This window comes from Polypterus senegalus, chromosome 1, assembly GCF_016835505.1.
Source record: "Polypterus senegalus isolate Bchr_013 chromosome 1, ASM1683550v1, whole genome shotgun sequence".
In the NCBI taxonomy this organism is placed as follows: Eukaryota; Metazoa; Chordata; class Cladistia; order Polypteriformes; family Polypteridae; genus Polypterus; species Polypterus senegalus.
Window position 1 is genome coordinate 235,627,108 of NC_053154.1, and position 27,361 is coordinate 235,654,468.

Below are 27,361 nucleotides of genomic sequence, written 5' to 3' on the forward strand. Positions count from 1 at the left end.
GGGTGAAGCATGAATGTGACTGATAGAAAAAAACTAAATTTAAAAAAAAAAAAAACTCTAACTTTCACAAGTACCATAAATTTACACCAGTTCTTACAGATTCGAATCAAATGTTTTTTTTTTCTATAGTAGTAACAATAAGAGCAGTTCACTACTCAAAATGGTAATTCTAGGAAACACATGGAATCAAACTGCCAACCTCTTGATTATGAGACAGCAGTTCTTACCGCTGCACCACCCAAGCAGTCGTGTCAGCATCATACCCTAACACGATTTCTTTTTCTTCGGTTATATTCTTGAATGAAAGCACACTAGTTTTGTTATACGTGTACCTTTTGTTTGTTTATGGTGTTTATTTGATATTTGGACTTCAGTCTTGACACATTATATACTTCATGTCAAACTTGTCATTAATACTATAATGCGAAAAACTGTTCTGTTTTAGGCACGTGTTCAACATTTTTTGCCTCGCATTTCCGGTCATCCTACTGTACATTTACCCAGATTGTTGTAGACATGGAACACACATGAAATGCATTGCAGTGCAGTGGAACCTCTAGATACGATCACCTCTGTATACGAGAAATTCAAGATAAGAGGAAAGTATGCGCGAAAAATTCGGATCTAAATATGAGCATTGGCTCACGTAACGAGCCAGGCTGTGGTTATGCGTGACGCATTTCGCGATCCGCCTCGACTCGGGGATTCACACAAGCTGACACTGCCAGGCCGTCAGCTCACTCAGTGTTCCTTGTTCTCCTGTAGTGTGAGGATCTACGCGTTTGTGTGGTTGTGATTTCATTGTTTCGCTGTAGCAGTTCGCTGTATATGCGTATCAGAAAATATCGCGGACATGCAGATGGAGAATAGGAGATGATTGCCCTCAAGAGGAGAGAGAGAGAGAGGCGCGCGCGTGAGGGAGCGAGAGAGATAAGGAGAGAGAGAAAGAGACGTGTGCGCGAGCGAGAGAGATAAGGAGAGAGAGATGCGCACGAGAGAGAAGAACCATCAGCTTAGTTATGCTCACATGATGCTCAGCAGACAAAGTGTATCCATACTACTTGTATTGCAAGACATCGCTCGTTTTATACGAGAAATTCGCTATACAAGCTCAGTGCTGGAACGAATTAAACTCGTATCTCGAGGTTCCACTGTATATTATTTACCCTATATACTCGTAACTCCAGGCAGTTCACACCTAGATTAAAGCACTTGAGCTGGGAGAACATTTTACCCAAGTTGGGCTGCGGCGGTTGGGGGATGGGATATCAGGCTCGAAATCGACACATTTGCAAAACAAAAGACGCTAATGGAGAGGTGTGAAGGAATTTAAGGTGGCCCTGGATTACCAGTTTTTTCATAGGCTTCAGGGATTCTAGTGTTAAATACCCTTAGAGTACATTAGATAATACACATATTTATACATTTCCCCACCACTATACCTAATATAATGTTAAAGTAGGCTGCATTCATGCAAATTGACACACATATAACGAGCACTGCTCCAAGTGTGGATGAGCATGGACGTGTAAATTGTAAGTGATATCAAGATATCAATATACAGGTGGTCATGGATACAAACTGTATATTACATAGCCAGCAAATTACCCCAACGATAAGCAGGGCTGGATTGGTGGTTGACAGAGAAATGTCAGGTATGCTCATAGCTGCATTCCACAAACCCCTGAAATATCTGTGTTACACATTATGTGGGGCTGTCCTGGTTGACCTGTCTCTGCAACATCGCATGGACATCGGGGGCAGTGCCTCTGGATTGGCAAACCGGGGTGGTGGTCCCCCATTTTAAAAAGGGTGACCAGAGGATGTGCTCCAACTATAGGGGGATCTCACTCCTCAGCCTCCCCGGTAAGGTCTATTCAGGGGTGCCAAAGAAGGGAGAAGAGAGTTTGGTCAATGGTCGAATCTCGGATTCAAGAGGAACAATGCGGATACCGCCCCAACCGTGGAACACTGGACCAGCTCTACACCCTGGCCAGGATCCTGGAGGGGGCTTGGGAGTTTGCCCAACCAGCCATATGTGTTTTGTGGATTTGGACAAGGCATTCGTCTGTGTCCCTCGAAGCATCCGGTGGGGTGTGCTCCAAGTAGTTGGGGTACAAGGCTCATTGTTACGAGCCATTCAGTACCTGTACAGGAAGAGCAGGAGCTTGGTCCGCATTGCCGGTAATAAGTCGAACTCATTTCCTGTTGAGGCTGGACTCCGCCAGGGCTGCCCTTTGTCACCAATTCTGTTCATACATTGTATGGACAGAATTTCTAGGCACTGCCAAGGAGCGCAGGGGGTCTGGTTTGGTGACCTCAGAATCTCGTCTCAGCTATTTGCGGATGACGTCGTCCTTTTGGCTTTGTTGGACAGTGAGCTCCAGCTCTCACTGGAGCAGTTCACAGCCAAGTGTGAAGCAGCGGGGGATGAGAGTCAGCACCTCTAAATCTGAGGCCATGGTTCTCAGTCGGAAAAGGGTGGAATGCTCTCTCTGGGTTGGGAACACATTACTGCCTCGAGTGGAGGAGTTCAAGTATCTCGGGGTCTTGTTCACGAGTGAGGGAAGAATAGAGCGAAAGGTTGGCAGACGGATCGGTGCGGCATCTGCAGTAATGCGGGCTCTGCAACGGTCCGTTGTGGTGAAGAAAGAGCTGAGCCAAAAGGTAAGGCTGTTGATTTACCAGAGTATCTACGTTCCTACCCTCACCTATGGCCACGAGCTTTGGGTAGTGACCGAAAGAGCAAGATCACGGATGCAAGTGGCCGAAATGAGTTTTCTCCACATGGTGGCTGGACTTTCTCTTAGAGATAGGGAGAGGAGTTCAGTTATCCGGGAGAGACTCGGAGTAGAGTCACTGCTCCTCCGTATTGAGAGGAGTCAGTTGAGGTGGTTTGGGCATCTGGTCAGGATGCTCCCTGGATGCCTCCCTGCGGGGGTGTTCCGGGCATGTCCCACTGGGAGAAGGACACGGGGAAGACCCAGGACACGCTGGAAGGATTATATCTCCTGGCTGGCCTGGGAACGCCTCGGGATCCTCCCAGAGGAGCTGGAGGAGGTGGCTGGGGAGAGGAAGGACTGGGCTTCCCTGCTTAGACTGCTGCTCCCGCGACCCGACCTCAGATAATGGATTGATGGACATTATAACCCTGGGAAGGTTGAAAAAGGTAGGCACAGACTCCCAGAATATTGGATAAATAGAGCCTTGTAGAAGATAAGTGTGATCATGGATAGAGGGACAGCATGTCACAGTGGAAGATGATCAGTAACAGTGCAAGAGTGAAAGCAAAATCAGAAACAGTGCAGGAACAGCCATGGCTAGTTTCAGTAACTGTTACTTTATGAGACATTTTCCATGTGCCATTACAGTAGTGAAGCGATAACTCTGGAAGTATGGCCATGAACCATTCATTGTTAAATTAACATGCTCATTATTAGGCTTACCTCTCATTTGGTGTTTGTGTGTGTGTGTGTGTGTCTTAGTTTTTGACTTAACTCTAATTTGGTGTGTTTGTGTGTCTTGGTCTTTCTAACTTGGTGTTCATTACAGTATTATTCCTGATGTTGTAAAATGGCACCAAATAAGTGCAACTTCACAGTATACTACCTTATTATGTTTTTCTTCCTTGTCTTCTGCTTTGGTTTTTCTTATTATGATCTCTATGGCCTTGATTTATATAATTACTATTATTTATAACTTTGTAATGAGCCTCAGTGTTAGTATCAGAAAACTATAAAATGTCATCATAAATGTTAATTTGCAGCAAAGGCTGCTGTAAAATCAAGACATCATTCATTCTCATAGATGGCCTCCTACTCTTGGGTCAACGACGCTTCGTGAATACTTCTTATGTTCTGCTCTGAGGTAGGGCAAATTCTTATCCTAGGCTAACTTTTAGTGCAATTCCTAAGGGTAATTCTGATGCACTTGATAAATTTGGGTCCTGATTTAATTTTGGGAGCAGTTTTTCAAATGTGCTATCATCTTTATGGTAACCTATTGAAAAATGGGCAAGCATTTTATAATATAATATGAAGTTAACTTGCTTTCAAATGAAGAAAAAAATAATAATACAGAAAAAAATGAGTTTACTGAGTCTAAATCTACTGAGTGTCTAAAGTGAAGTAAGCATTAAGTCTTTACAAATGGAGAAAATATTCTTCCATGCAAGCAAAATTTCAGCAAGGGTTCTATCTTGGTACTCATATTCACTAACCTGGAGATTAGAAAGCAATAAGAGTAACCCAAAATTCATTCTTATTTCTACTTATTTCTATATATTAATTTTTTACATTAGTTAAAACTTTTCTGTTTAATGGGATAAAAAGCATACTGGCATGATGTTTTGTTCTGTCATTTATCAAGGTGAGTAAATATAGTGTGAATCAGTACATTAAACAGCTTATTTCTCTTTTTGGTCTTTGCTGGTTTAAAATATTCACCAATGATGAAAAATAGTTACAGAGTTATTTAATTATGTTAGTAGTTTTAAGTGAGGTGATACAGCTTCCAACATTTCAATACAGCTCTGATTACTCCTTTCCCTGGAAGTCAAAACAGATACATACTATTTTGTGTTACATGTTTGCATCAGTGGTCTCAAGGCAGTAATGTCAGCCCATTATAACATTCACTCAAGGACACATGATAGAGCCTTGAATATACATTTCCTTCAAAGTAGAGTCACTGACTTCTACATGAAAAATCAAGGCTTCTTACAATATGACATTTGAATCATACAAAATACTAGCAAAACTTTTGCAACGATTGTATATTCTGGGAAATCTATGGTTACACAGTGGTTAGCACCGTTACCACACATCACTAGAAAATGGAGTTTAAATCCTGTCCTGGTCACCTTTGGTCATGTGTACATGATCTTTTTTTACTCCTAAACCACTTTTCCCTCCCATTACAAAGACAAATATTGAGTATGTTTGTGTGTGATTGGATTCTGTAATGACTGGTGGCCCATTTGAAGTTGTTCCCTTCTTTGCATCCGATTATCACTGGGCTAGACTTCAGCCCACTGCAACAGTGTATTGGTTTAAGAAGAATTAAGAATGAAAGTATGTATGGGTGAGTGTTTGTGTGAGCATGAGTGTGGCCTATGATAGGTTGGTTCCCCATGCAGGGTTGTTTTTTGTTTTGCACATGATCCTGCCAGCTCTTGTACTTGTAATGTGGACACTTTTTCTCTAGTGTCGTTTCTCGTGACTGAAGACAGAGAAATATAATTAAAGTTAGTAAAAAATCTTTTATTAATACACACCAGGCAAAGGTAAGAATGACAGAGAAGCACAGTCCTAGGACACCTGCCCTTCATCTGCCCCGAGAAGTCGGTGTCCTAAATCTTTTATAGAGCAAAGCTTTGTCTTATGACTTTAGTTGCACAAGAATTTTGAGACATTACATCTTTACAACAATTTGCTTGGATCAACATTTTTAAAGTTCATCAGTTATTTTTAAAGTTCATCAGTTGGTCACTTGTGTTTTTTGTCTGTAAAGAAAAAACAGGAAGTTGCACTTGCACTACACATTTTGCTTAGCACGCACTTCAGTTCTGATCATTAATTCCAATTTTCCAATCTCATACTTCGGTATCTGTATTTTTCTATTTCACAGTAACCATATATTAGACAAAGATGGTAGAGAAAACAGACGGATATATGCATTTTTATCATTTTATTCTATACTTGCTGCTAACTGCATTTATAGAAAAGCTTCATTTTCATACCAGGAGTTTGCTATTCTGTCTGAAATTTTCTTGATCCCTTCTTCATATTGTAAAAGTGTATACTGTAAGACTAACAAGGTTTTACAAATTTATCAGAGGCCATGTAAGACAAAGTGAGCTGTGCCCATTTTGCTAGTCTGTTTAGTGACACACTAAGCCTGTTAGGGCAGTAGATTTAGCAGGGATCCAGAAAGTGCAAAGAATGCACTTCAACGCAAGATGACAATGTGGAGCAACAACAACAAACAACTTCACACAATATCAGGCATCATCCTTAAAAGACTTGGTATTGTGTAATGGTGTACCAAGATAAATTAGAACTCTAAATAGCCAGTAAACAGGCAGTCTCTTGTGTGTTGTTTGTCGCTCTTTGTGTCATGTCTTCTATGTCAATATACTGTATATGCATTTATCATGTTTCTATAATTCTTCTGATGTTTATAAAATTTTTTTTACTACTCTGTTTCTTAAGATGACTGTGCTTCCATTATAGCTGGAGCATGCTCCTATAGAGAAAGATAAGGAATATATTGTGGGAGTCTTAAAAATAATTTAATTAATTAATGGTGGTGCCAAAGGCAAAACTGACAATTAACTAGGCATGTGATCAATTCATTTTTTTTATAGCCAGGACTGTAAAGTAATAATTTAATAGTCTTTTACCTTTGTTTTTGCAAATGACTAATTGGTGTATTTGAAATGAAAGTCACTATAAAATTCTCATAATTTTAAGTACAAGTTCTCATTTTCATATAGAATGTGTAAAGATTTGTTTAAATGGTGCCATTCCATCACATCTTTCACAAAGCTTTCATTTTTTAATGTTTGCTTTCATCAAAGAAGCAACACCCTGTGGTTGTTTGCTTGACTTCAGGCTGTACTCATTTATCACCTGTTGATGTACAGTTAAATACAGTAACAATGACGCCACCACATGTGCTAATGATTCCACAATAGGTTGGCTGATTAACAATACTGGCAAAGTGCAAACCAAAACAATGGGAAAGGAGGAGGATGAGGAGGTTAGGAGCACAAACTGATACAGCGCATTGCCGCACCCACCACAACCAACTCTGGATCCAACTCTGGAAGTTATATTCTCCAGTATATATATATTTGAGATGCTTCTTAAAGGAAGCCTTTTAAAATCCCTCTTCAAGGTCAAATTCCGTACATGTATGTCTATGAAAACATTCCATAGTCCACCTTCATCGGCCAAAAAGGGTTGCCAGTGTAATCCCTTCCTAAAATAGGTATAGCCCATTAGTCACTGGGTTGGCTTCTCCTATCTATAGAAAAGGACACTGCATCCAGATTAGACTACGAAGATGTCATCAACGACTTTTCAAATTGGAAGGTAAGAAAAGTGGATTTTCGTCTCTAAACTTAGAAACCGATAAGAGATTTCATGAAGATACCTCTATGTTAATTTCACACTTCCTGTTGAAACACTGAAACTTACATTTTATTTGTAGGCCATAAACATGTCCGAAAATTCGATCACTAATGATAACCGACTGCCATGACATCAACGTGAGTTATGACTATGGCATCCTGCATATCGAGACTCAGAGTATAGTTGCAATTTGGGTACTTTTCTGGAAGAGGCCCTGCTAATTTCTGCATGTCACCGTATCGCATTTCGCACTGTTGTAGTATTGTCATGAATTATGAATGGCACTTTTTACATAAATTATAGTGTTATATTTTGATAAAATCTACATGTTATCCTGCAAAAATTTAGCTGAATACTGTAATGAGAAAATCCGGTGCACAAGTTTATACAGTCCACACATACTGGTAACAGTGTTTGATGTGACTGACTCTACGTGGGGTTTTGCAATATGTGTTACACTACTGTTGCTGTTCTTTCTTCCTTTTGCTAAACATGACGCAGTGTATCTTCTGCTCATAAGACAATGAAATTTGTTGATAATTCATGGGGAAAATAAAAAAAAAAGTTTCTGCATGTTTGTCTTCACACTTACCAGTTCATAAGCACTCTAAAAAATATTAAATAATCCACTGGCTCATTTGAAATAATCAAATTGCAACCAAAAAACATTCAGGACTCGTTCCAGTGTTCACAAACTGCGCTTACAAACAGCAATTGCAGGATCTTACTCACTATTGCTTGGGGTACATGTCAGCAGAGCTCAAATTTTCATTATTTTCTGAAAGCTCCAAATCCTCATCTAACAGTGTAGAATCAGAGTCAGCAACAACAAGCAAATCATCTGTAGCTCTTTTTTTTTTTTTTTACTGCCGTATGGAAAATTAATTCTTGAAACACAAGGCTCTGTTTAACTTGTACTCTTTGCTGCCATCTAACACATAAAACCAAACAATACTTGACAGACAACGTTTTTTTTTGACATTTAGCCTTCTACTCCTTGTATTCTGCCAAAATGATTTTGAATGACAGGCTGTAAAGACATATAATGAAAGTAGGATGAGAAAAAGCATAGGCTTAACTTACAGGGTCAAAAATGGTCTTATCCAAAACACCAAACCTTAAACTAACTTAACATAAATAGAATGTCTTAGTCAAAATCAAAGGCGAGTGCCTTCACAAAGTATTCAGACCCCTTCATTTTTTACACATTCTGTTATGTTGCAACATTATGCTAAATCCATTTAAGCAGGAAATGGCGGAAATTCCCCAAATCCATGTGTACAAAGCTTATCATGTCATAAAGAAGACAACTCCAGGCTGTAATCACTATCAGCAAAGTATTGAGTAAAGGGTACAAATACTTGTGCTACTGGGTTAAAATTTGGTAAAATTCTGTTTTTGCTTTGTCAGTCTGGGGTACTGAGCATTGCTCAATAAGAAAAAAAAAATCTTAAAAGATAAAGCATAAGGCTGCAACATATCAAAATATGTAAAAAGTGAAGGGGTCTGAATATGGCTCTGTAAATACAGTATGTGCTATTTGAGCATTCATATGCTTGGGAAGCAAGCTAACATTCTGATGAATTAGATATAAATTACTTATTCCTGCAATGCAAATATGATAGGGCTGTGACTGCAATAATCCACCTTTCTCTTCTTGTTGAATAGACAGTGCCAATATTTTAGGCTCATTCAAGATAATAATCCTAAAGCTAATGCTTTTGCAAATGGAAATTTAAGAACTTTGTTTTACTCATTCTTCTTCATAAACACAAATATCTGAATTTAAAATACTTGTTTTACTGCCTGAAATTCGGTAACCTTATGAATGATTCACCAATGGCTTGAATATCACACTGAAGACTGAGCCTCAAAAACAAGACTACAATAATACATGTAAATGAGTGACTAGTTAAGACGTTAATGGGGAATCTATCATAAAAATGTTCATGTGTATTCGATGACACAAACTGTAAAACAAGTAATAAACCGATTCAGGCTTGATAAGCAGCTTTATTTGTGTATTTTGTTTTACAATACATTAACTGTATAATGAAAATGAATTCCCTTCATTTTGATGTATAATACAAGGTAAGTGGCAAAGAAGATGCAATGTATAATTAGCACAATGCTTCTGGCAGAGTTAAATAACTGCTATTTAGTAGATTTATGATTTTACTGAGATGCGAAGACACCTTAATTTAAAATATAACATCATATTTTTTTCTTATCACTCTAATAACAACACACTTGTTGTTTTTAGTATAAGTTCAACAATATGAAGTTCCATAAGTAGATATAAATGAATTAATATTAACATACATCCAATTTAAAGATTACGTATAAGTACACTTTTTTAAATTCATGCAGTTATTGTGTGTATTACTCTATCTCCTAAATTAATTTCTTACCTAATGCTTCAAAATACGGAAAACCGAATGCAGTTATAATATTTAATCTCTCTATTTTAAACACTTTGTGGTACATTTCTCACATATTTTATGATTTATTTATTTTAGATGTGTTGTATCATTTTGTACATCATGCTGTTACAGTGCAACTAATTTTGCATGGAAAAGGGCAGAAAATGATCATTTTCTGAGCTCAATCTTTGAGACTAATGACATTAATTTATCTTTGAACAAATCAAGCAGAAAAAAGAAAGGCTTCTGATTTGTGAACCAATGACACATCTTAATGAACACAGCAAAATTACATACATCTTACTCTAGCTTCTTTTGCTCAGCATTAATTAGCTTAAATAAGGCATCTAGCAGACTAATGGGAGAATTTGCTCCTTTCCTCATTCATCAGGTGTTCAAATACTTAAGAACAATTTAATAGTTGCATCATTATGCAAAGAATCTGAATTACAGCTGTAAGAAACCATTGTCTAAAGGAGACCTCTAAACAATGACTATAATGCAGTATGCAGTTGAATGGTTTACTGAATGTGCTTTTTACCTGCACATGCCTGGATAGACACACTTAGATTACCCTTTGACTAGATCACCATGTGTGACAATTGGAGGATGTTTGGTTGGCTAAAGAAATTTTAAATGTAAAAATTTCATATATTGTAAGTAGTAATGAGACTACATAAGAATTAAGCCTAGCATAACAATCTCAAAGCCACTTAATTATTCCAGTAGCACTGGGTACAATTTCAAAACACTTAAATATGTTGATACCAAAAATATATTATCTATATTAATTTATCCACAGTATCTGTCATACTGGAGTTTATACAATATGATTACTGTAAAATGACTACTACTGTATATTTACTGAAGAACAACACAAAAATGAAGGTGTTTTATGTAGTTAATGCCATTATTTATCAGGTAATTACGTAAATGAAATAGTAAAGCTTAAATATCAGACATAGTAAATGCTATATATTAAGTATAATTTTAATAATTTGTGTTCTGATGTTTCTGATAGTGGTTTGCATAGGCCAGGGAGTAATAGCAAACTCTTCAGGTAAGAAGTAGATGTATTACATGCAGTGTGGTTGATCTCCTTCTGTTGCTAGAGATGTTATGTTCAACGCTGGTACATGAAACCTCCACACATCCGCTATGTGAGCAACATTTTGCTTAAGTATTAGTCTGGCAAATATGAATATCCTTCCAACTTCTTCTTTCAGCTGCTCCTGTTAGGGGTTGCCACAGCAGATCATCTTCTTCCATATCTTTCTGTCCTCTGCATCTTGCTCTGTTACACTCATCACCTGCATGTCCTCTCTCACCACATCCATAAACCTTCGCTTAGGCCTTCCTCTTTTCCTCTTCCCTGGCAGTTCTATCCTTAGCATCCTTCTCCCAATATACCCAGCATCTCTCCAATGCAGATGTCCAAACCAACGCAATCTCGCCTCTCTGACTTTGTCTCCCAACCGTCCAACTTGAGCTGACCCTCTGATGTACTCATTTCTAATCCATCCTCGTCACACCAAGTGCAAATCTTCTTTAAGCATCTTTAACTCTGCTACCTCCAGCTTTGTCGCCTGCTTTCTGGTCAGTGCCGCCATCTCCAACCCATATATCATACTGTACCTGGTCTCACTACCGTCCTGTAGACCTTCCCTTTCACTCTTGCTGATACCCGTCTGTCACAAATTACTCCTGACACTCTTCTCCACCCATTCCATCCTGCCTGCACTTTCTTTTTCACCTCTCTTCCACAATCCCCATTACTCTGTGCTGTTGATCCCAAGTATTTAAACTCATCCACCTTCATCAGCTCTACTCCCTGCATCCTCACCATTCCACTTCCCTCTCATTTACACACATGTATTCTGTCTTTTTCCTACTGACCTTCATTCCTCTCCTCTCTAGAGCATATCTCCACCTCTCCAAGGTCTCCTCAACTTGCTCCCTACTATCGCTACAGATCACAATATCATCAGCAAACATCATAGTCCATGGGGACTCCTGTATAATCTTGTTTGTCAACCTGTCCATCACCATTGCAAATAAGAAATGGCTTACAGCTGATCTCTGATGTAATACCACCTCCAACTTGAATGCATCCATCACTACTACCGCAGACCTCACCACTGTCACACTTCCCTCATATATATCCTGTACAACTCTTACGTACTTCTCTGCCACTCCTGACTTCTTCACACAGTACAACAGCTCCTCTCGAGGCACCCTGTCATATGCTTTCTCCAGGTCAACAAAGACGCAATGCAACTCCTTCTGGCCTTCTCTATCAACGTCCTTAGAGCAAACATTGCACCTGTGGTGCTCTTTCTTGGCATGAAACTATACTGCTGCTCACTAATCATCACCTCACTTCTTAATGTATCTTCAACTACTCTTTCCCATAACTTCATGCTGTGGCTCATCAATTTTATTCCCCTGTAGTTACTGCAGTCCTGCACAACCCCCTCATTCTTAAATATCGGCAACAGTACACTTCTTCTCCACTCCTCAGGCATCCTCTCACTTTCCAAAATTCCATTAAACAATTTGTTAAAAACTCCAGTGTCATCTCTCCTAAACACATCCATGCTTCCATAGGAGTGTCATCTGGACCAACGGCTTTTCCATTTTTCATCCTCTTCATAGCTGTTCTTACTTTCTCCTTGCTAATCTGTTGCACTTCCTGATTCACTGTCTCCACATTATCCAACCTCTTCTCTCTCTCATTCTCTTCATTCATCAGCCTCTCAAGTACTCTTTCCACCTGCTCAACACACTCTCCTCGCTTGTATGTTTCCATCTTTATCCTTTATTACCCTAACCTGCTTCACATCTTTCCCATCTCAGTCCCTGTCTAGCCAAATGGTACAGGTCCTCTTCTCCCTCCTTAGTGTCCAACCTCTCATACAACTCATCATACGCCGTTTCTTTAGCCTTCCATATGAATTTCCTTCCATATAGTTTTTAAATACATGGTAAATTACAATACACCACTGAATTTATTGAGAAATATGATTTGTGCAAAAAGAAATGTTGAATTTTATTTATAAATAAGTGTTTTTAAATGTTTTTAGAGGATCTTCAGGGTAACTGGGTCTCATTAGTTGCTTAATGAATAGCAGGAGTTTCCTCATTCCATCTGTGTGAGTTTTGCCTGCGTAATCTGGTTTCATTGCTTTTAATCAACTACTGTAAATCAGCAGTATACAAGTGGATATGGGTGTGGGAATTAGTGACTATGCCCTGCAATGAACTCATAGCCTGTTTGCTTTGGTTGCAATCTTGCACCCAAAACTTACATACAAATTCAATGAATGGATGGATGAATGGTAAAGTACTGATGCAAAATTGATATCAAAGGAATGTACAATAAGGCACACCTCTAAGCCAGGATTAAAACTGAAATTACACAATGAAAACACAAGGCATCAAAAAAATAAATGGCAGTCCTGCCCAGTGTGCCAAAATATCATCTCAACATTTTTTTGTGAATATATATATAATATTACATATATATTATACATATAATACAGATGCATCACTTGCTGTCTTATTGTGAGAAGTTCCTTATTTAAGTAAAGTTTAAAAATGTCTTTCACAAAAAATTATTAAACATCTGTACAAAATAAGAATGTATTATAGAATTAAGATTGAAATGTATCCAACTTAGAAAATTTATTTCATACGAATAGTAAAAATTCTGTGCTTCTGACAGGGATTGGGTGCTTGCATTTTTAAGATAAATGAGCAGTATGTTTAAAGGTGAAGAGATTGTCATGAAATACCCAATTTTATTGAGTGCCTTGTGCAGGACTAGTTCTTGCTCTGTGACCAATGTTACAAAACAAGCCCCCTTGGTCTTAAAATAAATTAGGCAACACTCTTAATGGATAGATGAGATTCTACCATATGAATGAAATGAAATTTACTTTCAGCTAAAGGAAATTATTGACAGTTGCAATTGCAATTACTAATTGTGAAGTATGTAATTGTTCTTTGGGATTATCTAAATTAAACAAAAGCTTAGTAAAAAGGTAGTGTAAAATTGAAATGAATACTTACAATTTTCACTTGCAAAGCTCCACCATTACAATCTATGATAACCCAAATCAAGTAAACAATAACAATGAAAATATGAATTACATTTTTATCTAAAGAACTTGAATTTTTTTAATGTGTTTTTATAATGAAAAATACATTACCTAATACTTAAATTCTATGTTGTGGCTTTATATTAGAAGTAAGATGTGAGTGCATTCTTGTGGGCAGCAATGTAGCTTTGAGTTTTAATTTGTGTGGCATAAGTAGCTATTTCCAAAGCTTGGATGCTCTAGACGGATCCACCTTCTAGTATTTCCAATGAAAGTACAATGTTAGTCACTCATGCCACTTTCAAGATGGGAAACGTGTGTGCGTTTTTAGCGCTAGGAAATTTTTATGGAAAGATGGGCAAGGATTTGTGTAAATTTCTTTATGGAGACTGATTGTTAATTTATGTCTGGTTTGATAAATACGAAAAAGAGTTTTTTGACTCTCATTATTGGTAAAACAGGAAGAGCACAAATAGGATTTCCCTTATGTTTCAATGGTAAATAATACCATTGCTGGTGATTGCTTAATGATGTACCCCTAAATGGTGGATTGGGCATGTCTTCTTTCTACACCCAGGCTTATAGGATAACAAATTCTTTACTTCTCTTCTTCTATGATTTGTCTAAGAAACACCTCAAACAGCCAGGTTGTTTATTTGTCAGCATATTTAAGTTCTCCATACTTAATGGTTTTCCAAAGTCTACAAAGGAAAACATTTCTTGCCAATTAAATCATTATGAATGTATTACTTAAAAAGGGAAGTCTGGGAAATCTAAGCTAATGAATTTTAACATAACCAAATATTTTTTTTTTATTTTAAATTATGAAGGCAAAGGCGAGTTAAGATTTTTCTCTGTCTGGGACATTCAGGCTGCATGGGAAATGATAATCTACCCAGAGTAGCCCAAATCTTATTTATGTCTCACCTATAATTCCTCACAACCAAGTTAGTCTGTGGGAAACATAGTGAGGGTGATTATTTTGCTCCATTCCTTCACTCACTCATGGTTCATCCTCTTATTTAGAAAGAATGTTCCCGTACTGATACTGATAATTTACATCATCTCACATATTTTCAACTAAAAATTGCTATGTGAATGTTCTCTGTAACATTATGAAAGGATTAAAAGAATATAAGGGAGTCACCTTAGGGATGCAAATCAAAAACAGTACCAGGAATAATGTTCCTTATTGAGAGTTAGGGACAGCAGTGTAGAAAAACACAACAGGAAATGATTGAACAGTAAAATCACTGTACAAAGTCATCATGTTCTACAGCAGAGTTTCTAAAGCTATGGGTGGTGATCCAAAATGAGATGCAGGGTGGCACCTTAGGGTTACGTAAGGCTGAAAGTCACCAGTTTTAAGTTGGGAATGGGTAGCATATAGCTTTCTCAATGTCTAGCAGTGGTTCATTGGGCGTTGTTCAAGGAATGCATATTGCTCCACTCTGACGGTTGTCAGGGATTCTCCAAGGTGGAACCCCCTCACCCAGCTCTGTTGATCGTCATGGGTCTTGAAGACATTAAGAGGGGCAAGACTGGGTCATGAGAAAAAAGGTTAAGAAATCTTGTTCAATAGGAAAAAAAAATTAAAAAATAATCATAGCCAAATTAAAGGAATTTTACGTTTTTGATGAGTCTGGGAAATGAAAGAAATTGTGAAATAAAACAATTCTCATTCATTTAAAATGAAAATAACTATAATTTCTGCAATTGTGTCAGTCATTCAGATGGAAAATCAAACATAGTATCTGCTAAACACATATGTAAAGTATTGATAGCAGTGTTACAGGTAGTTGTAATACCTTAAATAAGGTATTTAAGTATTAATACATTGAGTCTTAAGAATACAGACTTTACATTAACAGTTGAATTTCCATAACTGAAACAACAGCAAACACATTGACTGAATTTAAGAATTATGGAAATTCAGTCTCAATCTGCTGAGAACGTAGAGTTTCTACTGCTTATATTAAGCTAATAAACTGAATTTGGTTCTCAACAGAATGTTGAATTAAATGGCACAGTAGAAGTATGACCTGTTCTTAACATTTGACTTTAATAGGAAATGCTAGCATGTGAATCTTTCAACATTTATCCTTAGCTTTTAAAAATTCTCACTGAGTTTTCATACTAAAACCAAACTAACCATCAACAGCATCTGTTGAAATAAACTGAGGCTATCTCCAAGAGGGTCAGTTTGGTCAAAACAAATTCAGAAAGGGATAGAGGATATGTAGAGTGTTTACGCTACTGTCAAAAAGAAAATTAGCAACCATCCGTTCAGATAAAAATTGTATTATTATCATGTACATTAATTTACTTTATCTTTCTTTGGTGTTTGTTCAGTGTTTACTATAAGCTTCTACTGTATATAACTTACTAACAACAAAACATCAACATAAATACAAAAACACAAACTTTTATGAAAATCACCATATACTTCTGAAGTTGCACGGGTTTATTAAGATGAACAACATGACAATGATTTAATTAAACTAGTTTCCTTGAGCTCATTTAATACAAAGTAATACATCTGTAAGACAGGTTAATGTTCTCCTTCAAAAGAAAAATAAAAAGGGGATTAACTGATAAGTAACAGTGATGTGCAAATCATTGTAACATTATGTTTAACCCTTTAGCCATTGAAACCATGACTTAATTTCTGGAAGTCAGAGTTAAAACAAAGCACATCTTCATTCAAAATTTGAAGGAACACTTACTTGATGATGCTTCCTTTTTGCGTTTGTGTGGTGGATCCTCAATGATCTTGTTAAGATCGCCTCTGCCTTTTAAGTCAACTGGCTTCTCCCATACAGAGAGCTGAATTGTAGGATTGAAGAAGAATACTCGGTCATCCCCAGTCCACACTACACACCTAAAAACACAAAAATCAGAAATTATGCTTTTAACTAGAATGAAGGGTGTAGTTATTAGTGCAGCTGTCTCTAATACCCTGGGTTTGAAATCCACACCCATATACTGTCTATATAGACTTTGCAGATTCTCTGTGTGTCTGCACAGATTTTTTCACAAATCTTAAAAATATCTGTATTAAATTAACTGTTAATTCTAAAATGTTCTCTGTGGATATGTGTGAAACAGCCCTATGATGAAATGGCATCTTAAACCCCTGCAACTTTTAAAACCTTGAATGTTTCAGAATATTTTTACTTGCAAGGAAACAGACTAAAAAAATCAGCTTCTAATCAGTGTGTTGAATAAAAACATGAACTTCATAGCATTAGGACAATTTCAACAAAAGGTGATAAACTTTAATAAAAAAAACGAATGGTAGCACACAGTGATATTCAGCCATGCACCTGGGGAAGCAAAACATGCTTCAAAGTAATGAATGCTTGAATGGCAGTTAAATAGTGACAGGCAATGCACATTCTCTAAGGATATGTTATATGAAAACACGTTAGAAGGAGGCTTGTGCAGTAGTAAATATTTAATAAAACAAAGAGAATGAAAGCAGTATAAAAAGTACAGAGTGAACATGTTTAAAATGCTATTCCTGCTCCTGTGAAATTATCTTTTTAAATAACATTAACTGAAAAAGAGGGAGAGACCAAATTGCAGGCTGCCTTAAATCTGGCTTATAACAGAAACATATATGATTTATCAATTTTCGTCAAGTACTGCAATTTTCTTCACAAATAAGACAGCTACTGCTAATTCTCTCAATTTAACCAAGAAATGTAACAGTAAACTAGACCATACAAGATCTCATACATGCCTGTTCTGAAATGCACAATAACCAGAATGATAGAATGTGAGAGAGAGAGATAGAGAGATTGAGAGTCGTGACTTGTGTGAAAAGATGAAATGGTCTCATGGGATAGTAGGCAGTGATATATGACCCTCTGTTCAGAAGACCCCAAGACCTCCAAGCTGGCACAATACCATTGTTTGTTGAAGCAGTAACCAGGCTGTCCTTCAGAGGTCATTGACAACTGGCAGTAGCCCAGGCACAAGCGAGCAACACACGTTCCCTGTAGAGAGGGAGTGCGTTGCTCTTTGAAGTGAATGATAAGCTGAAAGTCTGTTTTGCAGCCCTGGGCCTGTAAGGGCAACTGAAGGTTCACAGGGGCAGGGGCACCAGGGACCAACAGAAAGAGTTCTAGTCTTTAAAAAAAGTAGGGCAGTGCCTGACCCCAGAGGTTTCTCATGGGTTTGGAGGAGTAAAAGCTCACTATAGCATGAAGACTTGTAAATTTGTGTCACGTGAAAAACTGGAACTGTCAAAAGGAGTATTTGGCAGTATTCAGCAGGTGGGTATAAAAACAGGGAAACATGTTCAGCAAGGGAAGAGAGGCTTTAAGTGTGCCACATTTGTAAATTATTGTAATATTTTATCCCTTATTTCACTTTATATTTTTTACTTACATAAATTAATATAGTTTCTCATATATTTGGTTTCCTTGGCATTACTCTGGTTGAAGGTATTTGGCACATTATGCCTCTCTTGATTAAGAACTGAAGTCTATGTAGATATCCTGCATTTTCCTTCAGAGGCTGGTGAATTAAACCTACATTATGTTTGCTTAAATACAACCTTACTTTAAACTAGGGCACTCAGTATGGTTTAGAGTCTACAAACCCCAAATGTCAAGTTTATATTAACTAACCCTATATTGGACATATGAATGTGGGTGTGAACATTAACATGAAATTTTCCCCTTGGAAACTTTCATATCTTTTACTTCCCATATCAAATGAACACAGCAAATGATTTACCCTAGCAATAAATGGAAAATGTTTATAGTGTACTGACTGTTAAATCTTTGAATTAAAAGAGACTGCAACATATTTTAACACAGATCAAGATGGGCATGTCAGGACTGCCTTGGAAAAGGGGTGTGGCCATCATATGCCAGGAAGTGCGAACATAAACACCCAGCAATTGAGTAATATTTCAGTGAAATGAGGCGTTCTAACCGTTATGGAAACTGTTGTCTTTAACAGAGTCTACAAAGTACACCCTCCTTCAGATTATGCGAGTACTAACTTTAAAATATCAGTCAGAAACTGAAAGAACTAAATGTAACGCATTTGTTTTGATTGGACTGCATTTTTAGGCCATGTGTATCAATGATGTGAGTGTAATTGTTCTTTTTATTTATTAATGTATGGATGCTGTTGAGGATTTAGATTTACAGTAGTAATACTGATCAGCTAAATCAGTAAAAAATGTTTAAAATGTTAATCTAACAATATTGTGTTGGTAGTATTAGGCAAAATATTTGTTTAGTCTACATATTTTAATTAATTAACCTCTTTACTTTATTAATCTCTCTATTTCCTGTATTGCTTTTCAATGCAAACTCATAATGCTCATTTGGAAGTAAGAAACAAAAATCATTGACCAGTTGGGAAAAATAGTAAAAGAAACTGTTCACAATGCTCAAACTTGGTGTCTGACCTCTAGACCCTGCGGCCATGCCTCCCCAAACACATACTGTAAGTACAATATATTAATGTTAACTGCATGGCTATTCTAAACACACTGCTTCTTATAGCTCAGGAAAGGTTTAAGCATGACAATTATCAGGGGCAATTTCCCATTGGCTCACAAAGGTATTATTGGCCAAGACTAGGATCCAAAAGGATAACTATTAATCTGTCATACTGAAAAAGTAGTATTCCAAAATCTATTGAAAATTTCATACCAGAGCCAAACACAAAAGAAAAGCACAACCTTATTTGTAGCATTCATTAGTGTACAGTATTTCCTTTATATCTATCAAATAGCTCTCTAGCCCTCCATGAGCTGTTTGACCTGACTGGGAAGCCTGACCACCAGAATATATTTACAGACTGTGTCAGGCTCACAGTGGAAGAGGCCACTACTACTGTGACCTGATCTCTTGGCTCTTTATTATGAGCCAGCAGAGAGGAGAATATAGAAGTGGAGTAAGCCATAGCTGTCCATCAGGAACTGTCATAAAATGCCTTGTACTCTCTGAAAAGTGTGTGCATTTAACCAAAGGTGAAGCGAATCACCAAATATTACAGAAAAAAAAATTTTAGGGCTTCAACAGTAAATCACATAAAAATGCCAGTAAAACTACAGAGCAAAAGGAGTTTCCCCCAACAAAGGACCTCAAATAACATTGGTTTGCTTTGCATCTGCATTTACACCTACTATCACCCTACCATGACCTGTTTTTAAAAAGATTTGGTGTGTGCCATCCTTAATTTCTTGGCATAATTCATACTTTGCTTTTAAAACTAATCTTCAGCAAGCACTGGAGCAATTTAAAGCTGAGATCGATAAGGTCACAATGACAATAAATATCTTGAAAAAGAGAGATCTGGGTTCCTAGGAAGAGAGTGCTTTGCTCACAGCAGGTATGGGAGCAACAGCTTCCCAAAACAACAACAACATTTATTTACAGTCATATGAAAAAGTTTGGGAACCCCTCTCAGCCTACATAATAATTTACTCTACTTTCAACAAAAAAGGTAACAGTCGTATGTCTTTCATTTCCTATGAACATTTGAGTACTGGGGTGTTTTTCCGAACAAAGATTTTTTAGTGAAGCAGTATTTAGTTGTATGAAATTAAATCAAATGTGAATAACTGGCTGTGCAAAAATTTGGGTCCCCTTATAATTTTGCTGATTTGAATGCATGTAACTGCTCAATATTGCTTACTTGCCACACCAAATTGGTTGGATTAGCTCGTTAAGCCTTGAACTTAATAGAAAGGTGTGTCCAATCATGAAAAAATGTATTTAAGGTGGTCAATTGCAAGTTGTGCTTCCCTTTGACTCTCCTCTGAATAGTGACAGCATTGGATCCTCAAAGCAACTCTCAAAAGATCTGAAAGCAAAGATTGTTCAGTATCATGGTTTAGGGGAAGGCTACAAAAAGCTCTCTCAGAGGTTTAAACTGTCAGTTTCAACTGTAAGGAATGTAATCAGAAAATGGAAGGCCACAGGCACAGTTGCTGTTAATCCCAGGTCTGGCAAGCCAAGAAAAATACGGCAGGAGCAGCATAAGTGCAGGATTGTGAGAATTGTTACAGACAACCCACAGATCACCTCCAAAGACCTGCAAAAACATCTTGCTGCAGATGGTGTATCTATACATCGTTCTATAATTCAGCGCAATTTGCACAAAGAACATCTATATAGCAGGGTGATGAGAATGAAGCCCTTTCTGCACTCATGCCACAAACAGAGTTGCTTGTTGTATGTAAATGTTCATTTAGACAAGCCAGATTCATTTTGAAATAAAGTGCTTTGGACTGATGAGACAAAAATTTTGTTATTTGGTCATAACAAAAAGTGCTTTGCATGGCTGAAGAAGAACACACATTCCAAGAAAAACACCTGCTACCTACTGTCAAATTTAGTGAAGGTTCCATTATGCTCTGGGGCTGTGTGGTTAGTTCAGGGACTGGGGCCCTTGATAATGACGAGCGTCGGATGAATTCAACCCAATATCAACAAATTCTTCAGGATAATGTTCAAGCATCAGTCACAAAGTTGAAGTTACGCAGTGGTTGAATATTCCAACAAGACAATGACCCAAAACACAGTTGGAAATCTACAAAGAGATTCATGCAGAGGGAGAAGTACAATGTTCTGGAATGGCCGTCACAGTCCTCTGACTTAAATATCATCGAAAATCTATGGGATGATTTGAAACAGGCTGTCCATGCTCGGCAGCCATCAAATTTAACTGAACTGGAGAGATTTTGTATTGAAGAATAGTCAAAAATACCTCCATCCAGAATCCAGACACTCATCAAAGGCAATAGGAGGTGTCTAGAGGCTGTTATATTTGCAAAAGAAGGCTCAACTAAGTATTGATGTAATATCTCTGTAGGGGTACACAAATTTATGCACCTGTCCAATTTTGTTATGATGCATATTGCATATTTTCTGTTAATCCAATAAACTTAATGTCACTGCTGAAATACTACTGTTTCCATAAGGCATGTCATATATTAAAAGGAAGTTGCTACTTTGAAAGCTCAGCCAATGATAAACAAAAATCCAAAGAATTAAGAGGGGTTCCCAAACTTTTTCATATGACTATATATAGCACATTTTCATACAAATGATGTAGCTCAATGTGCTTTACAAGATGAAGAAAGAAAAAAGAAAAATATAAAAATAAGATTAGGCAATACTAAGTAACAAAGAATAAAGTGAGGTCCAATGGCCAGGCGGACAGAAAAAACAAAAAACTCTAGAGAAACTCTAGGAAAACTGTTTAAATAAAGAGCTGGGAAGGTGAATGGAAAGCAGCCAGTGGTAAAGCAAGGAAGACTCCGTAATAAGGACGGTTGGGTGCACGTAGAAGGTGTAACAATAGGATTGTTAAGCCTTATGATAATTTTCCCGCATGGAGGGTTTAGAGAGGCGCACCGGGAGAAGTATAGAATAGGGAACCCCGTGTGACTGTTCTGCTGTTCTCCTTCGACAGTTCTGTGGCCCTGCATATTTGTATGCACCTCTCTAAACTTGCATCACTGGTTCCGCACACAATTCGGTCACGTATAATGTAACTTTTAATCTCCCCGAAATTGCATGTGTCTGCTAACACTCTCAGATCTGTGACGTAGTCGTCTATATTTTCTCCCCCTGCCTGATTTCTTGAAAAAAATCTGTACCTCTCTATCATCAACCTCATGGTTAACTCATCAGGTCTTACATCACCGGTCAGCGCCTGACACAATTCTCTGCCGCTCTCTCCAATAAGATAACGGAATAATCTGACCTTAGTGTTTTCCTCTGCCTATGGCATTGGAAGTTCTGCGAATAATCTGAACTCGTCCTTCCATCTTCCCCATGACTTCGCCAGGTCTTTAGCATCGAGTCTTAATGTCAGTGGCGGTCTCAGACCCTTCATTTTCCTTTTGTGTGAGCGTCTCCGCGTCATGTACTTTTAACAGCAAACTGGTGTAACTTTCGGCGCAGTTCCGTCACCCAATCTGCCACCATGTTTCTCTCTCGAGATTATTAAAAGTCACAGACTCATGCTTCCAGTTTATGTCTGTTTATTTCACAGTAGTTAAAGCCAGAACAAAGTCAGTTCACGTGAGCCGCTTAGAGTACATTCATCAAAGCTTCTCAGCTGTGCTCATGCTATCTAGTGCGATCTATCTCGCGAATATCGTATTCGTCTTAGGCATGACAAACACCACCGGCAACGTGTCTATGAACCTAATTTAAAGTTAAGCTTTACACCCTGCTTTCCTATTCGTTTGCATAAGCACAGTCCTTCACCAGCAATTTTAACTCAGTTACATCAATTTTAACTGCTACAAAGTGATCAAAAGTCTCGTTTATACCCTGCGCCTTCTCATTAAACTTGCATATCGCGAATATCGTATTCATCATAGGCATGTCAAACGCCAGCGGCAGCCTGTCTATGAACTTAATTTAAACTTAAGGTTTACACCGTGCTTGTATGCGTGACTCGCTTCATATTTTTTTGCTGCCTTCTCAATTGTGTAATGGGTTTTTTGAACAGGTTTCATTCATCGAAGTGATCACTACCCAAATCGGTACTCGTGAATCTAAGATGTTTAACAGGCATTCCCGGTATTAAGTTGCCTGCGAATATTTAGCGGTAGCATGTCTCTGAACGTAATTTAAATTTAAGCTTTACACCTTGCTTTCCTATTGATATGTGTACATAAGGCTTGTTCAGCATCAGAGGGTTGTTACATCACACACTGCATCCACAGGTTTACCTTTCCCAGTCCTGCAAAGTCAGTTCACGTGAGCCGCTCGGAGTACATGCATTGAATTTTCTCAGCTGTGCTTGTGCTATGTTGTGCGATCTTGCGATGTCCACGGTTTTATTTAATGTTAGCTAAGACCTGGCACTTAAAAGTTTCTCTCGCACTTTCGCTGAGTTTGTGCCTGACCATCTCATCTTCGTTTGCATAAGCACAGTCCTTCACCCGTAAATATTTGCGGCAGCGTGTCTATTGGATAGCTGCTGACGCACGGCCTTATACGGGCAGGCACAACTCCATCTCACACGGCAACCGAGCTGCAGGCTATAGCCGTATATATGGACGAAAGTAGGTTCCAGTTATGACCGTTACGTGTAGAATTTCGAAATGAAACCTGCCTAACTTTTGTAAGTAAGCTGTAAGGAATGAGCCTGCCAAATTTCAGCCTTCCACCTACACGGGAAGTGATGAGTCAATGAGTGAGTGAGTGAGTGAGTGAGTGAGTCAGTCAGTGAGGGCTTTGCCTTTTATTAGTATAGATTTGTAAAATTTCCTTTGGGGTTAATAAAATTAACATTAATCTTAAATAGTCTATTGTAATCTAATTTAATATCTACATAACAGGTTAGAGTAAAAAAGGCATTATTTATGTGTTTGTTAAATTTTGACTATTTTGTCATTACTGGCTGTGATGCTAGTGTGCCATCCATCACAATACACTATCACTCAGAAAAAACAATAATAAAAAAAAATAATCATGAATTTTCCTGCTGTCATGAGATTTTGGTGTATGATCACGTTCCATAATTTGTATAACTCCTTATTGGGTTGGAACCATTAACCATTTCTTTAGATTTCCTGGTTTAGTGTGGTTTTATGAATATATTTTAATCCCACATTAATAAACTGGATGGCTTGTTGAATAATTTAATCTATGAACCGTGGAAAGCATCTGCACTAGGTTAGCAATTGGGATTGCGATTCACAGGCATTTCTTGAACACCAGTGAAAGTATTTTTTATAAAGATGACATAAAGCTGATTAATTCAATGTTGATTTAAAAATGCTAGATATGACATTATAGCTTAAAATTATAACTGTTTTTATCAAAAAATGGACTTGAATAATTGTCCACCGTGAAGAAACAGTAAAAGTTAATAATGCCATACTCAGTTATTCTCTCTCTGTCACATTCTGTACAGTGTCTCAGCATGCACTAAAAAATTCATATCATAGCTTATCTATATAGCACTTAGTAATGATATGCTGGTGTACAATTGCATTGACTTTTTCAAAAATGTAATGTTTTGCTTTGTTAAAAAATGTAATCCGTTCATTTTAGCTGATATGAACACAGTGCAATGATATGGTCTAAGTTTCAGTCTGTTGGTTATGTCCACCCATTCATCCATTCTTCCATTAATTGATTTTCTCAACCAGCTTATAACATCACAAAATAATATGTACTGCTGAGCAAAAGAGCTGCTTGTTTGTGCATACAGTTTTGTGAAACTGATGGTAAACCTTGGTTCATATGTGATTTTGCAACCACGAAACAACCTAAAAAGGATGTTTTGGAGTTTTAAAGGTTTTTTGAGTTGTTTAAAGAGAGGAACATTGATCTTTAATAGTTTGGCAACACTTTACTCCCCTTTTGGAACTGTATATTTCACAGAAAAAGATTCAGATGAATGGGAGTAGAACTACATGTTCTCCAGTACTTTGTATTGCCCTGTTATGTGTGCCCCCACCATCTAATCAGCAACTGGTAATATCCTTTTATATGCTTAAATCCACTGTCCAAAGTGAATCTGCAGTATAACTGAGTCTTATCAGAGAATTAACAAATTTGGCCTGATCCTGCTGAAATGTAATTAGTCTTTGTCTTGAAGAGAACATAATATTTTTTCTGTCTTGGCATTTACTCAGACACAATATTATTTAGACTTTGTCTTGACATGGTTTCAACACTCCTTAGACTCAGTGTTGACTCTGTCTTAACTAGCTGTGGCCTTGCACTTGTCTTGGACTACAGCACTAGATAAGTTACACTGAATACTCTTATAAAAAGTCAGAACACAGGGTCTCCAAAACAGAGCATTCCTATATGTGGTACTTCAGAGCACTGATAGTTCTTCAATATACTGAAAAGTAGTGACACAATGCCTACCTAAGAATATATAGCAAAAAAAAAGTCTGAGAATATGTAAATATTTCCCAAGTGTCACAACAGCGAACATAATCTACTCATATAATAATAGACAATAAGTCACCTTACATTACAAACATTAACTAACAATTGCTAAACCAGTTAACAATGCAACAGAAAGCAAGATATTTTGCATGGTATCTGGAAAAAGGTAACCACATTCTGGCAGAGGTTTAAAGAACAGATCGCTTCAGTTATCATTTATTAAAATATAAAATGTTTTCAACACTAAATCACTGCTAATTAATTTATTTCAGAAATAGATCCACTAATGTAAAAGATTATGAATTAAATATCTTGCTGATTTAAATTGCTTAGTGAAATATATTCCTCTAAATGTAATTGACTTACATTATATTTTAAAAAAGTTTACAGTCCCTGAAGCGTTTTACAAGAAAGATGCAATGGTTAACATTTTAAACAAAATAATCTCTACTTTTAAGCCCTGAAAATCTCACAATAATTGTTTGAACATGTGTTAGCATTCTTATACTCTCCAGGTGATTTAATGGAATAATGTTTTTATGCTGTTAATATCCTGAAACTCTATAAAATTTGTTCCAGAAAAAGAAATTATTATACTCAAGCAGGAAAAGCAATGAGGTCCACTGTAATGAGTGCCATACACACAATTTCTGAATTTTTAAAGGAAGCAAAATAACTTATTCATAGATTGAATATTCAAATTGCTATTCCTAATAATAAATTATAAAGTCATACAATTCAATAAAAAATTAAATGAGACCTGTCTGAACAGATGTTAAAAGATCTTTTATCTTGAAGAGAACAGCAAACAAAACATTTTCAGATATTATTCAGATAGCACCAAGCTACCTTGGTGTGCACAAGTAATTTAAATGTACAGAAAACATCTTACAAGTGATTCCTTTAGGGTGCCATAGTAAGTCAATGGTTAGCACTTCTGCCTTGCAAATAGAGTTATGGCCCAGGTACTGAAAGTTTGGAGTTCACATGTTCTCCCAACATCTGTCTGGTCTTCCATTTCTCCTCTTATACCCCAAAGACATGCTGGTATGGTTTGGTTGGCTTAGCTGGTGCCTATAAATTGGCTGCATACTTTATGTGAATGTCCTCTGTGATGGAGTGGCATCACATCCAGAATTGATTAATGCCTTGCATTTGATGCTGCCAGGATGGCACTTGTCAAACTGCAAAACTGATTTGGATTAGGAAAGTTTGACAATAGATGTCTTTATTAAGAAAATGACTAAATTCACTCAATTAAGATGTTCATTTATAAACAACAGATTGAGGCGGACTTTGACAGTAACTCAAACTCACAGCGGATGTGGCAAGGCATCCAAATAATCACAGATTAGAAAAAGAAAAATGACATACAATACACACTGGCCAATAACAATGCCAACCTAGCAGAGGAACTAAACAGTTTCTTTGCACGGTTTGACAAGGACAATAACCAGCCTCCAGTCAGCTTCGACCTGACCGGAGACTCACAGCCTTTGGTCGTACACATACATGATGTGCGCCAGGCACTCGAAAACATCAATGCAAGGAAGGCAACAGGTCCTGATAATGTGCAAGGATGTGTGCTCCAGACCTGCGCTGACCAATTAGCGGAGGTATTTCCACACATATTCAACCTCTCTCTCCCCTCAGGTATAGTCCCCTTGTGCCTGAAATCCACAACCATTGTAACTGTTTCCAAAAAAACCGAGGATAACCTATCTTAATGACTATCAACCAGTTGCTCTCATCCCTGTCATCGCAAAGTACTTTGAATGACTGGTAATCATCCACATCAA

The 27,361-nt window shown here is 37.4% G+C and overlaps 1 protein-coding gene across 2 annotated transcripts in view; it reads right to left on the reverse strand.

Annotated features, from left to right (window-relative positions):
• Nucleotides 1-27,361, reverse strand: part of LOC120539918 (transcription elongation regulator 1-like protein) — a 742,345-nt gene that overhangs the window by 57,766 nt on the left and 657,218 nt on the right. For both annotated transcript variants that reach the window (XM_039770261.1, XM_039770271.1), the window contains exon 9: nt 16,386-16,540. In XM_039770261.1, coding sequence (XP_039626195.1) covers nt 16,386-16,540 — 155 coding nt within the window. The remainder of the gene's footprint in view (nt 1-16,385; nt 16,541-27,361) is intronic.